General features: G+C 41.1%; 1 protein-coding gene across 1 annotated transcript; it reads left to right on the plus strand.

The window, feature by feature from the left end:
* Positions 1-3,741: 3,741 nt before the first annotated feature.
* Positions 3,742-8,260, plus strand: LOC127334986 (ferric reduction oxidase 7, chloroplastic). Its single transcript, XM_051361560.2, has 9 exons — positions 3,742-4,051; positions 4,194-4,284; positions 4,889-5,086; positions 5,635-5,869; positions 6,062-6,389; positions 6,471-6,747; positions 6,856-7,111; positions 7,265-7,715; positions 7,801-8,260. Exons 1-9 carry the CDS (start codon positions 3,820-3,822, stop codon positions 7,980-7,982), a joined length of 2,250 nt encoding a protein of 749 aa, XP_051217520.1. The 5' UTR covers positions 3,742-3,819; the 3' UTR covers positions 7,983-8,260.
* Positions 8,261-13,065: the final 4,805 nt, after the last annotated feature.

Genomic DNA, 13,065 nt, shown 5'->3' on the forward strand with positions numbered 1-13,065 from the left:
ATTGATACATATGTAAGTATAACACATGTGAAAACATATACTTCTCTTTTGTCAAATAACCAAATTATTGCAACAAATCCATTAGACCGAAATAGTGCTGCGCTTTCCAACGAAAAAGAGACTTGTCTTTTTTGAGGTGACAAAAAAGAGACTTGTCAACGCCACATATGCAAGAGTGCAAGACCAAATAAAAAAATACTAGCCATATATAGCCTACCACGCTATCCTACCCATTGGACAATCAGAAGATAAGTATTGTACTAGTACTCCCTTATATTTGTAATAAGTGTCGGGATTTAATACAACTTTGCATTAAATACTTGACACTTATTATAGATCAGGGAAGTACTCTCTTATCTCTTGTTGTGCTGGTTTTAATTTAAACTAGCATAGTGGCCCTCGCAAATGCGAGGGCATCATTTGGAAATGTATATATAATATACTTTTATTGCTCTATAGAAACTTGGAGTGTTATGTGATTATAATTTACATGGATCTAGCAAGCATAAATATTTTGCTTGATAAAATATCATTTATGTGCAAAATATATTTACTATTTTTAATGTAGGCAAATGATTAATGTTACATTAAAAACAAATGTAGGGATAACCACACATGTATTTCGTATCTCTATTTATTCAATAAGTACAAATAATTGAATGTATATTTTATTTGATGTTACTGTATTGTGAGGTCAAAACATAAATTATACTTGTTGATTTTAGATCAATTTAGACATAAGAAAATATGTATGTTTATAACTAAGTAACAGTTTCTCGCATGATGCCATTCAATGCTACTAATATCAATTAGTCGTGGTTTATTATACTCCCTCCGTCCCAGTTCGCAAGGCAAAGTTTTCAAATATCTTGGCCCAAGGTGAATTCTCATTGGCTCTAAATTTGCACGTTAAAACGTTAATCAAGTACTAGTGCGCGGTGGTTTCACATGCATGAAGTACTAGTGCGTGGTGGGAGATGAAAAGAGGAGTGTTTGCATGCAAAAATGAATTAGTTTACTCCCACATTAAATGCAAAATATGCCTAGAAGGTGAGGGATTTTGGAACAAATATTTTTTGGGAATTTGCCTTGCGAACTGGGACGGAGGGAGTAGTGAAGATACATGGGATAGTTCCCATTAATTTTTAATACTTACTCGAGTGTGTCATACGGAACTACACATTTATGTAACTACTAATTAATCTTTTCTTAGATATGACTATCAACTAATCTCGTCAGGTAGATCCTAGTTACACATTTTTGATCCCATCATGTATCTCTTCCAATTACTATGGCATTGTTCACGATTGCTCGATGACATGCATGTAACGACGCCCTCTGGCGGTTTTCACCGTCGCTAGAAATAATAGAAGTGGTAAATTGACGGGAGCGGCTTTTCGAAGCACAACCTCTACTCCATGCGGTCAAAATTACCCAATGTTTTGGTTTTAGTCAAAATTAAACTTCATCAAGTTTAACAAATATATATAAAAAACAAAATCTAAAATACAAAATTATAATTATAGTCATAAGAAAAATTATTTTCAAATTATATGAATTTGCTATTTCTGATCCAATCATGTATCTCTTCCAATTATTATGGCAATGTTCACGATTGCTCGCTGACATGCATGTAACGACGCCCGCTGGCGGTTTTTATCGTCGCTAGAAATGACAGAAGTGGTAAATTGACGGGAGCGGCTTTTCGGATAATAACCTCTACTCCATGCGTTCAAAATTACCCTATGTTTTGGTTTTAGTCAAAATTAAACTTCATTAAGTTTAACCAAATATACCAAAATCTAAAATACAAAAACATTATAATTACTGTCATAATAAAATTTATTTTCAAATTATATGAATTTGCTATTATAAAGTTGATATTTGTTGCTACATCTTTTCTGAGACTTCACAAATTTTGCATTTAACTAAATTCAGAATGGCAGGGTAAATGAAAACGGAGAAAGTACCTAATGATTAATTTGCACGTTGTACTTACTTTTTGCAACTACTTACAATCCTTCCATGGCAGTTAGCTAGTTTTGGAAGGTCTCGATTGGGTTGTTTTCCATCATTCCATGCCTTCAGTTTTCACCTAGTGCCACCACGGTCAGCCAATTTGGCTTTTCTTTGGACAACTACAATATCATGATCTGTTGAAATAGCTACGTTGCACGTTTTTTTTTATACTGAGGAACATGTATGGTTGTTTTTATTGGAGGCAACATTGATTGCTTAATTAGGGACCCACTGCAGATCCTTTCGAGTTTATTTGCAGCAACCATACTCTATCCAAATTAGGTAGGGCAAGCTTTGGACGTAAAAAAAGAAGTCTTGGCTGTTTTTAACGAACGACACAACTATTTTTTTCTTGCAGCTACAGTCCAGCCATGTTACGGTACATAAATCAGTGTTGGCTGCGTTTTTAACGGACATAGTAAGGCAGGTTTTCTTTTTGTGCTATCACGTTCCAACTAAGTTCTGGTACATAAATCGTGTCAAACATGTTACGTAACTACTAATATCTCATAAAATCTCAGCCATATATTTTAGATCTAACTATCATCATTAATTTAGATGATGTGGATTAATGTGGTGGCTCTATTAAAGACCCTCATTTTGCTTTTAGTATATAATAGATACTACCTCCATCCCAAAACTTAAGACTTTTTTTTTTTTAGAAAATCATGCCAAGTAAAGTTTGATCAAACTTTTAGACAATCTATCAACTAATATAATATTTGTAGATACCATACGAAAATATATATCATTATCTATTTAATAATATTAATTTTGTATTTTGCATGTTAATAATTTTTGGTCAAAACTTAGTCGAACTTGACATACTTTAACTTTCTAAAAATAATATAAGCCTTAATCTTTGGGATAGAGGTAGTACATCTTCACTGCAACAGATGGAGTACATCTTCACTGCCAATTTCGCAGATAAGAAGATGTTTAGCGAGGTGGTGTTCTGGATCATTGGTACACATGATCCTATTATTACAAATGCATAACAAAATTAAAAATGCCAGATATTCTAGGTTTGTACGCATGTTTTTCCGGAAAAATAACATTTTAGGTACCATGGGTAAAAAGGATTAAAAAATATGTCACTCGAATAGTCATGTTAGAGCATCAAATTTATTTACATGTGACATAAAAATGTTCTTTGTTTTACCGAAAACTTGTGAATGAACATGGAATATCTAGATGTACATGCAGAATTTTATTCTAATTTTTTAAAATATATTTTGAAATGTGTTTTCATATAGCGGGTTCATATGCGGCCATGAGCCGAATTAGGTTCCCGACGTTTACGATAGCCAGAAATAATGTTACCCGCTCTAGAAAAACAGTAAATATTACCCACGTAAATATTGGTTGGATCTGGAACGTGCACCGGCCTGTGACGATAATCTTTGGAATACTCGAATTTCACTATGAGATCCATTCTGATTGCACGGCTCTTCCCAAACACACATTGGTTGTGTGGCTCACTACAACCGTGGGAATGACGCCTTCGTTTCACCCTCCCATCCATCGCCGTCGCCATTATCAACGATCAGCGACCAGTAAATATTATCGACAGTTGTCTGAAGAAATGCAACTTTATCTATGGCACTCGCGTCGCCTGTGCACCCTCCCTTCCCAACAATTGCAGTACGTCGCCATTACCGGCGACAATGACCACCTCGGAGCCTCGTACCTCTAGTTCTGGACCGGACTATAAATCAGCAAGTCCCGGCACAGAAAGACCCGCAGCCAGACTTCTCCCGCGGGGTTATTGCTTCACCGGTTCACCCTCTTGCCGGCGCCATGACCCAGGAACGGGAGCCGCTCCTCCAGAACGGCGGCGCCGGCAATGCCGCCACGGCCAAGGGCTCTCCCGCCCTGCTGCCGTCCCTGGCCAGGTCCGTGCTCAAGTTCCTCATGTGGGCGGTGTTCCTCACCTGGGCCGGGGGGATCTTCCTCTACCCCACCAAGCCCGTGCAGGCGGCGTTCAGGGAGTGGGCGGCCGTCAGCAAGAACTCCATATTCGGCATCACCGGTACGTAGCCCCGGAGAATTTCTGCCCTGTTCTAGTTCTTCCGTGCAAATCAGGGGAAAGTAGGTGCAGGGATTGAACACTCTGGAGCAGAATTTCACAATTGGGTTACTGATTTCCCCTTTCCCTTTCTTGGTTCTTGCAGGGACCGTTTTTGTTGCCTTCAGCGCGCCGATTCTGATCGTGGCAGCTCTGGCCTATGTGTACATCTTCGCCTTCCCTCGTGATCACGTCGAGTAAGTATTTCTCGTCATGTGAATTCCAAGATTTTGGGGGAAATTTGGTTGTTCCAGTCCATTTATTTAGGGTTCATTCAGACGAGTCCTTTCGCTTTCCCTGAACTGACGGACAGGCACTGAAAATTCAGAGTATTTTTTTATTCAAGCAAAGGATTCTTTTGATATTTTAGCAAAACCTACTGTGCACCAATTTTTGCATGAAAACCATCACGGTGAACTCAACAGCCATTTTTTTTGAAGCTCTACAGTGGGTTTTCCCACTGCATATTTATTTATTAATAAAAAGGCAAACAAACAACAAAGTCATAGATTTACAAGAGGACGCTGGAGATAAGCATCCAAAGAAACTAGCTATCTATGTAAACTATGCAAAAGATTGTACCCACAATTTGAGTCCAGAATAGGACTTCGCTTGGCCTTATGAAGAAGCAACTCCATTTCTGTCTTGAAAACCTTTCTGCATCTGAAAAGACACAACATAATATAGTTTTTTCCTTACTCACACGGTCACACCATAGAAATTCTAAACCTCCATAAGAGTGGAAGTGCTTCATGCTTCCCATGGCCCATCTCTAATTGATTGCCTCCTCCTTTGTATCAGAAAGAAGAAGCTGAGGTCACTGAGTTTCCGTCTCTGGACTTTTCCTGTTCTGGTGGATGGCCCGTTCGGGGTTGTCTCCGCTGTTGAATTTATCGGGATTGTCCTCTTCATCGTTTATGTTGTCTTCTCGATGACATATTATGTCGTGGAGAGCGTGAGCCTTGTCTCAAAATCTCACTTGCCGCCGACTATTAGCAGGTATGTTGTATTTTGAAGGAAACCTTTTAGTCAAAAATGCTAGACATGCCACTACTGGTCAGGAAGTTCTGTTCATATTTTTACCTGAGCATTAGAACTATTTTGAAGTTAAATTTATATTTAGAGGTGCCATATTATTGTCATCATTGAGGCCAAAGTAATGAGAATGTTACGTTTTTCAGTATCAAGACATGATTAAGACTGAAATATTTTGAAGTTGAATGTAACTGAACTTATGAAGTTCAGGAAAAACTGATGTGGATGCTGGATGAATACATAGTCATTTGCAGAGTTATCACTTAGCTGGCCTCAAAATTAAAATTAAACATAGACATGTCTAGTTCAGTAACTTTAGTTCATGATCTGTATATGTCAAATTCAATACTTATATAGATTGTGATGATACCTTGTTGCCCTCTAACTGATCCAAAATGTTCAGTGGCCATGCTACTGGTGAGACTCATGATACTGCTGAAACAGATTGTAAAGTCTGCACATTATTTGCCTTCTCAACACAGCTCTCAGACTATGTAAAATTTTCTTTGTAGTGAATTGATACTGGATACAGTGGGGGCCCGTTTCGGATCAGTTGGGTTGTTTTGCATGACCTTCCTCTTCCTGCCTGTCTCGAGGGGTTCAGTTCTTCTCCGGCTTATCGACATTCCGTTTGAGCATGCTACTAGATACCATGTCTGGTTGGGGCATCTGACAATGGCTCTGTTTACACTGCACGGCCTGTGCTATGTTATCGCATGGTTCCTCGAGGGGCGCCTAATTGAAGAAGTAAGTGCAAAATGAATTGGATTAATTCAGAGTGATTATTTCCTATGCCAAATTCCTTGTCTGCTTAAAATAATAGACATAGAATGTTTGACTGCAAACTGTTTTATGTCAGAAAAAGGTTAGTCTGTTAATTGCAAGTGTTCTTTATCTCAGAACTCAAGCGACACTATTAATGCTATTTGAACTTGATAGATAATCCAATGGAAGGAAATTGGGGTGGCAAACTTAGCCGGTGTGATCAGCTTGGTGGCTGGTCTGCTGATGTGGGCGACATCACTTCACCCGGTACGGAAGAGGTTCTTCGAGCTCTTCTTCTACACCCACCAGCTCTACGTGGTCTTCATCGTGTTTCTGGCACTCCATGTCGGCGACTTCGTATTCAGCTTTGCGGCTGGCGCCGTCTTCCTCTTCATGCTCGACCGCTTCCTGCGGTTCTGGCAATCAAGGGCCAAAGTCGACATTGTTTCTGCCGCCTGCCGCCCCTGCGGAACTGTGGAGCTAGTCTTCTCAAAGCCAGCAAGTAAAAATTCGAGCACCTCATGTTCATCAGTGTTTTGTCTTTTGTTGCCAGTTTCTTACAGTTGCCTGTTGGTTTGTGCAGGTCTCCGGTACAGTGCTCTCAGCTTCATCTTTGTTCAAGTGCGGGAGCTGTCGTTCTTGCAGTGGCACCCGTTCAGTGTGTCTTCCAGCCCCATGGATGGGAGGTACCACATGTCGATCCTCATAAAAGTTCTTGGCACATGGACTGACAAGCTAAAGAGCATCATCACTGACGTCGAGGAGAATAAGACCAGAAGCGACTCAGATCAGTCACATACCGGTCGCATTACCGCCTCCATCGAAGGGCCGTATGGGCACGAATCACCCTACCACCTGATGTAAGTTGTGTTCAGTTTGTCCTGACGGTGTGCATACTAAGTGTTGACACCAATAGGACAAATTCATGTCAAGGCTTATTTGTTTTTGTTATGTGCCTGCCTTTTCAGGTACGAAAATCTCATCCTGGTGGCAGGAGGCATTGGCATATCACCCTTCTTAGCGATTTTGAGCGACATAATCCACAGGATCGAGCGAGGTATGCCATGCGCGCCCAAGAAGGTGCTAGTCCTATGGTCAGTTAAGAAGTCAACAGAGCTTTCTCTCCTGTCGGCCGTCGATGCTCAGAACATCAGTTCATCTGTCTCTGAGAAGTTGCACCTGGACATCCAGGCCTTTGTGACACAGGAATCAGACCCTCCATTGGTAAGAACATCTGCCCCACTGTTGATCATCTAGAAATCCAATAACTGTATTCTCTTTTTATCCATGAAAAGCAGCTGTATGCTCTTGGCAACAAGATTTTGGTTGGCTCACTTCAATGATTCCACTGATGGCAATGTCAATATGACCTTACAGGAAGACGGCATTGTTGAGGGTGAGCAGAAATCCCCTGGCATATTCGTCAAGAACGGGGCGGCCATGGCCTGGCTGGTCGGCACCGGTGACAACTTCTGGGCCGCCATGTACTTCGCGGCGTCCACCCTGGGCGCCATCCTGGCGTACGCGCTGGTGCAGCTGTACTACGTGAAGCGCTTCAACGTGTACGCCTGGTGGCATCTGGGCCTCCTGCTCCTGCTGTGCATGACCGCCGGCGTCGCCCTCCCCGGGGGGCTCGTCGTCCTCCTCTGGCACCTCGCTGAGAAGCGGAGGGTGCAGGATGACAGGTGGGACACCGACGCCAGCACTGCCAAGGACGGTGCCGAGGACGAACAGACAACGAACGGAGCCGCTGGCGAAGACGCCGCCTCGGCAGCCAGCGTCGCCACCTTGCGGACAACGCGGTATGGGTGCCGGCCGAAGTTCCAAGGTAACGTTCTCAGCCAGTTAGCCTGAAACTATCTTCTGCATCTGTTTCTTGATGGGGTTTTGTCTGTGTTGGATCGTCGTCGCAGCCGAATTCATGGCGTTCGCGGAGCGGGCTGGGGGCGCGGCGGCGGACGTGGGCGTGCTGGTGTGCGGGCCTCCGGGGCTGCAGACCAGCGTGGCCAGGGAGTGCAGGTCGCAGAACCTTCGGCGCGGCGCCGGGAAGAGCGGTGCTGTGTTCCATTTCAACAGCCACAGCTTCGATCTATAAGGCGCTCTAGCCGAACCTAACTAGGTACTGGTGAGTACGTAGTACATACTGATAGTGCTCACCAGTTCTTTACACAACTGTAATTATGCTACCGCTTATAGCCGATGTACGGATGAGCTAGATGTGTACTGTCAGCCATGTCGCCGGCGAACTCATGGCGCTATTGGGTCATGTCTACAACTCTGTATCTATGCTTGTATGCGCGCGAATATATGTAAGCATGAAGGTGAATGTAAATTGATGATCCCTTGAATATAATTTTCATCTATGCGGGCACACACTTTTGACTCGAAAGATCCAGGGGCCTTGCTCTGTGATCCTTCTCCAATCTGCTAGACAGTTTGCTTGGACAATGTATCTGTTCTTTGAATCTCGAAAGGTTTGGGCTGGAGACCACGCAAAGGTCATCAACTTCTTGAGAGACGCTGCACTGAAAGGCTTGGACGAGTAGAGGCATCACGGCCATCCACCTCGTCCCTTTCTTCAGCAAACCCACCTCACTCTTCGCCACGAAGACCCCTCAATGTCCTCTCCTTTAAGGTTTAGACTCAGCAGATCCTCAATCGGCTCACCACGGCACTTCGAGGATGTGGACACCGCTAGGCGACAAGCGAGGCCCCCATGGTGGGATCGCGGTGATTCTCCATGATTGAGCCGGCCCGAGTTGTGGATCCCTGCAGGGTCACGGGTGCCACGGCGGTCTCCTCTCCCTCTATTGCATGCATCACGGTACTCGTGGTGGCTTCCTCATCACTCACCACTCACCACCCCCTAGGCGTGTGGTGACAAGACAAGCTCCTCAAGATGCGATGTTCATCAGGAGATCACCTAGGGATGGGGCGTGCATGGTGGCCATATCAGCGTACGACAGCCCCCTTGGTGCATGTTTCCCGACTCCCCCTCCCCCTGGTTCGTTTTTAGCTCACCGGAGACATAAGAGGCGGCGAATGAAGGGGGTTGAGGATTTCCTCGTGATGGAGGAGAGTTTAGAGAGGCCACCGATAGTTTTCCAGCGGAGGACGGAAAGAGAGAAGGCGACGAGGGAGGCCCAGTCACGTGCTTGCAAGCGGTGCCAATGTGATATCATCGAGAGGGCCTAGAGTATATCTCTGTGTTATCAGGATGGATAAATCTCACTCTTGATCCATGAGCATCAATTAATATTTTTATAGTACCCAAATCCCCGTTTATGGCTGTGACATTTGGTTTCATCAAAGTACTCTTCTGGTGTTAATGATTGACATGATATCATGGTATAATGAATAGAGCTACTTCGTATGTGTTTGATATAGCAAAGTAAACCTAATTACTTGATCGTATTTCTATACCTACTTGGGTGTGTGTTCATCACATCATTCTTCTAATGACGTAAACCCGTTATTAAAAATATACAATGTTCATGATCAGGAAATGTTGATCATCAGTTAATCAACGAGCTAATTAAACGAGAGGCTTTACTAGGAACTCTTGTTTGTTTATTAGACACAAATGCATTCGTTTCGGTTAATACCTTTCTAGCATGATAAATAAATATCTATCATAAACATGGTCACATGGATAAGATAATAACCATTTTATTATTGCCTCTCGAGCATATTCCTTTTAGTCTCCCACTTACACTAGAGTCAATAATCTAGTTAACATTATTAAAGATCGAACATCCGTGGCCTTCTAGTGATGATCATGTTTAGCTTATTGAAGAGGTTTTAGTCAGCGGGTGTGTAAGATCATATCCATATGTATTTGCTAATCACTTGCATCTCTACGCAACACTCATCTCGAATGAGTTAGTATGACATTGCATAAGTTTGGTCTGTTGGCGAGGCCTCAATTTGTCAGTGTGAAATTATGTTGCCAACATTGCTATAGAATGTAGCTTCATAGTTTTGACACATTTGGAATTGCACCAAGCTCATTTAAAGAACTTTTGACGCAAACACCTTCCAAAGGTTGTTACCAAAGTCTTTCGCTTGTTGAATCTGTCACAATGTTCAAACTTTAGAACTCATCTAACTCCAACATCCAACACTCCAGCACACTATGCCACCTTTTAATAAAATATTTAGCCTAATTGAGATTGAAATTTATTTGTACATGTGGCAACACTAATACCAGTGTAGCACATTACAACAATTTTATTTTATCACTATCCTATACAACACATATACTTAGTTCTTCAAAAGCATTTAAGGGTTTTCTTACTGCCATCTAGTGACCATTCCATGATTCACTCTAGTATATGCTCGTAACACCTTAGATCACAAGACATCTGATTATGTACATACCATGGCGTTTCATGATTTAAAATCAATCACATGTTTTACTCATAAAGTGTTAAACACACTCAAGTTTTGCTAAACTCCATATAACAAGAACTATGTCTTGATTTTCCATAGTGAACTACTTCAATATCTCTTTTATGTACTTCAACTTATAGGGGATCGTTGAAATCTTTGATGGGGAGTATTACTCAAATTTATAGTTCGACTCAAGGGGGACACAAGAATACCAATAAGACTTTAGTTATTGAGACGTCACTCTCAACCACACATGTATATCAATAAACTCACAAAGCAATTGGTGATTTTATAGCAGTTGATTCAAAGTAGTAAAGACAAGCAGTAAATAATAGCACCAGATTTCCAGTTTTCACCAGAAGTAATGATGTGCAACTTTTAGTGGCTAAAAGCGTAGGAATGAGGTAGTAACGGGGTGTTGCATGAATGATATTGATCATATAATGTAATCCAACTAACATAGCATCCATCTGTAATTCAGTTATGTGTATATGTGTGATCCAAATATAGCCATGCACACTAACGGAGAGAAATTACATAACATCCTTTATCCTGCTTGCTCATTTTACCGGGGCAAAATTGGAACTACAAGCAGTTAATGTCTATCCTTTCGAATAGCCTGGAACAAAGCATTAGGTTTCATGAACACACAATATCCTCGAACTATCACATATTTCCCTTGTTTTTTCCTATCTGTCACCTTAGGGATTCGTAGGGTCAACATAATAATAAAAAATACACCTTGCAAATATATACCAACCTCATATATATGATAAAGAAATATAGGTTCAGTATTGAAATCATGTCACTCGGGTCCTAGTAACAAGCATTAAACATAGCAAAGGTATACCAACACTCATACATGAATATCGTCAAGACAAACAACTCAAACGTAGTGCATAAGCGATAAAAGACTTTGGCAAGAACTTTGCTCTATGCATGCATAATCAATTTAGCATGGAAAGTATTTGATACATAGCTTTGTAAATGAATGGAAAAGTGTTACTAAATATCCACTATGTTGATGTTCCTCTATTTATGCATGGTGTAAAAGAGATAGTATATGGAAACAGTACTTGGACGTGATTAATTGATAGTAGCAACAAGTAAAATTCCAGCATCGCATTTGATTTAATCATTAACAAGGGTTTTGAGACATTTGATTCCTCCAATTGTTGACTAGTAATTTCATTATGCTTGAATTGCAACACAAATAATGGGAGGATGTTGTATCCTTTCAGTCCTTTAACATTTAAACTCTCATAGAAGACTCATACATGAGTAAGTAGCTAGTATCTTTAGTTGACCATAGGATAGAGTGGAAGTGGGTTAGGTGTTCGCTTCTTAGCTTTAACACCATATGAGTGGCACGAGTTCTTCCCCTTTGCAGTATAATTGCATTTCTTTGGTTTGGCTTCGGGCACTTCTTAGTTTTAGCCCTTTCTTTGGCATCACCATACTATCCGACCATTGGGTTCAACTTCTGTTCTCTTTTCTCTTTCTTTTTTTTCTCTTTTTTTTATTCTTTCCTTTTTCTTTCTTTTTTCCTTTTCTAAGTGGCGACTCGTTGGTTCAAAGGCTAGTAGGAGGTTGGTTGGTCAACTAAAGATACTATCAGCCGATTTATATATGCTTCAACGATGAGGTTCACCATTTAAAAGACTGAAGTGTCACACAAGACATCAACTTTCATATTTTAAGGACACATAGGAATATTATTCATCATTGAATATGTGCCAAGTTTTCAATAACACGCATAATAGGATGCCCGTAGAATTTTATTCAAAGCTACTATATCTCAGTCAAGTATAGGTAGTATTCCTCAATAATATCTTGTTTGCATCATATATAGCGAGGAGAACATAAATATAGTAAACAACTAATATAACTTCCCTAAGTATTGATGAAACTATGCACAAGTATTTTCTATCGTTAAATTCCATACATGAATATAGAAAAGGTATCATGCCTCTTTCATAAATCCTCACATACTGATTCATCATTATTGTTCATCCTCTCCCAACTTGAACTGCGTAATATGCTCACTATAGAGTTAAGAAATTTTAACTTGGTTCACTCAAAGCATAATTTCTTACAGCAGAAATCTTAATAAAATGATATAAATATGGTGGCTCATGGTGGCCAGGATCCATATATATTTATAGCGTTCATTCTGGATCATGTGCAAGTCCAACTAACCAACTTTACCGATGAAAATCAAAATCTGCCAACAAATTGCAGCAGCTATGTATCCAAGTTTTGCCCTACTTAAACATCCCAGGAATTTTTTGCCAATTTTTGTGAGTCCGAGGGGGTGAAAAGTTATAATTGCTTCCAAATAAGCAGCCCAATCGCAGGTGAAGAACTAAAAATAAAACGGTGGGCCGCATCATGCAAATTTTGTTACTCTTTTCAGTGTTTTACTAAAATGAAAATATTTTTAGTTTTTTGGGTTTTGGGTTTTTGCTAAAAGGAAACAAAATGCAGAAGTTAAAATAGAAATCTTTTTGTGTTTTCAAATTGTAAACTAACAAGATCTGCAATGCAATCAACTGAAATAAAGCTAGCATGACAATATACAATGGAGATGAGGGGGAGTACACATACTCCCCCAAGCTTAGGGTGAAGCTAGTAGCCAGGGTAGTCGGGGTTCGGTCCCCAACCATATGATCCATCGCCATGGAGGGGGTCCTTTCTGCCCCCACTGTGCCCACTCTGAAGGAGTGCCCTCATTCCCCCACTGGGAAGAAGATCCTTCCCTAGGGTGGTAGTCAGGTGTTGCAGGT

This window comes from Lolium perenne, chromosome 2 (assembly GCF_019359855.2).
Source record: "Lolium perenne isolate Kyuss_39 chromosome 2, Kyuss_2.0, whole genome shotgun sequence".
NCBI classification, from domain to species: domain Eukaryota; kingdom Viridiplantae; phylum Streptophyta; class Magnoliopsida; order Poales; family Poaceae; genus Lolium; species Lolium perenne.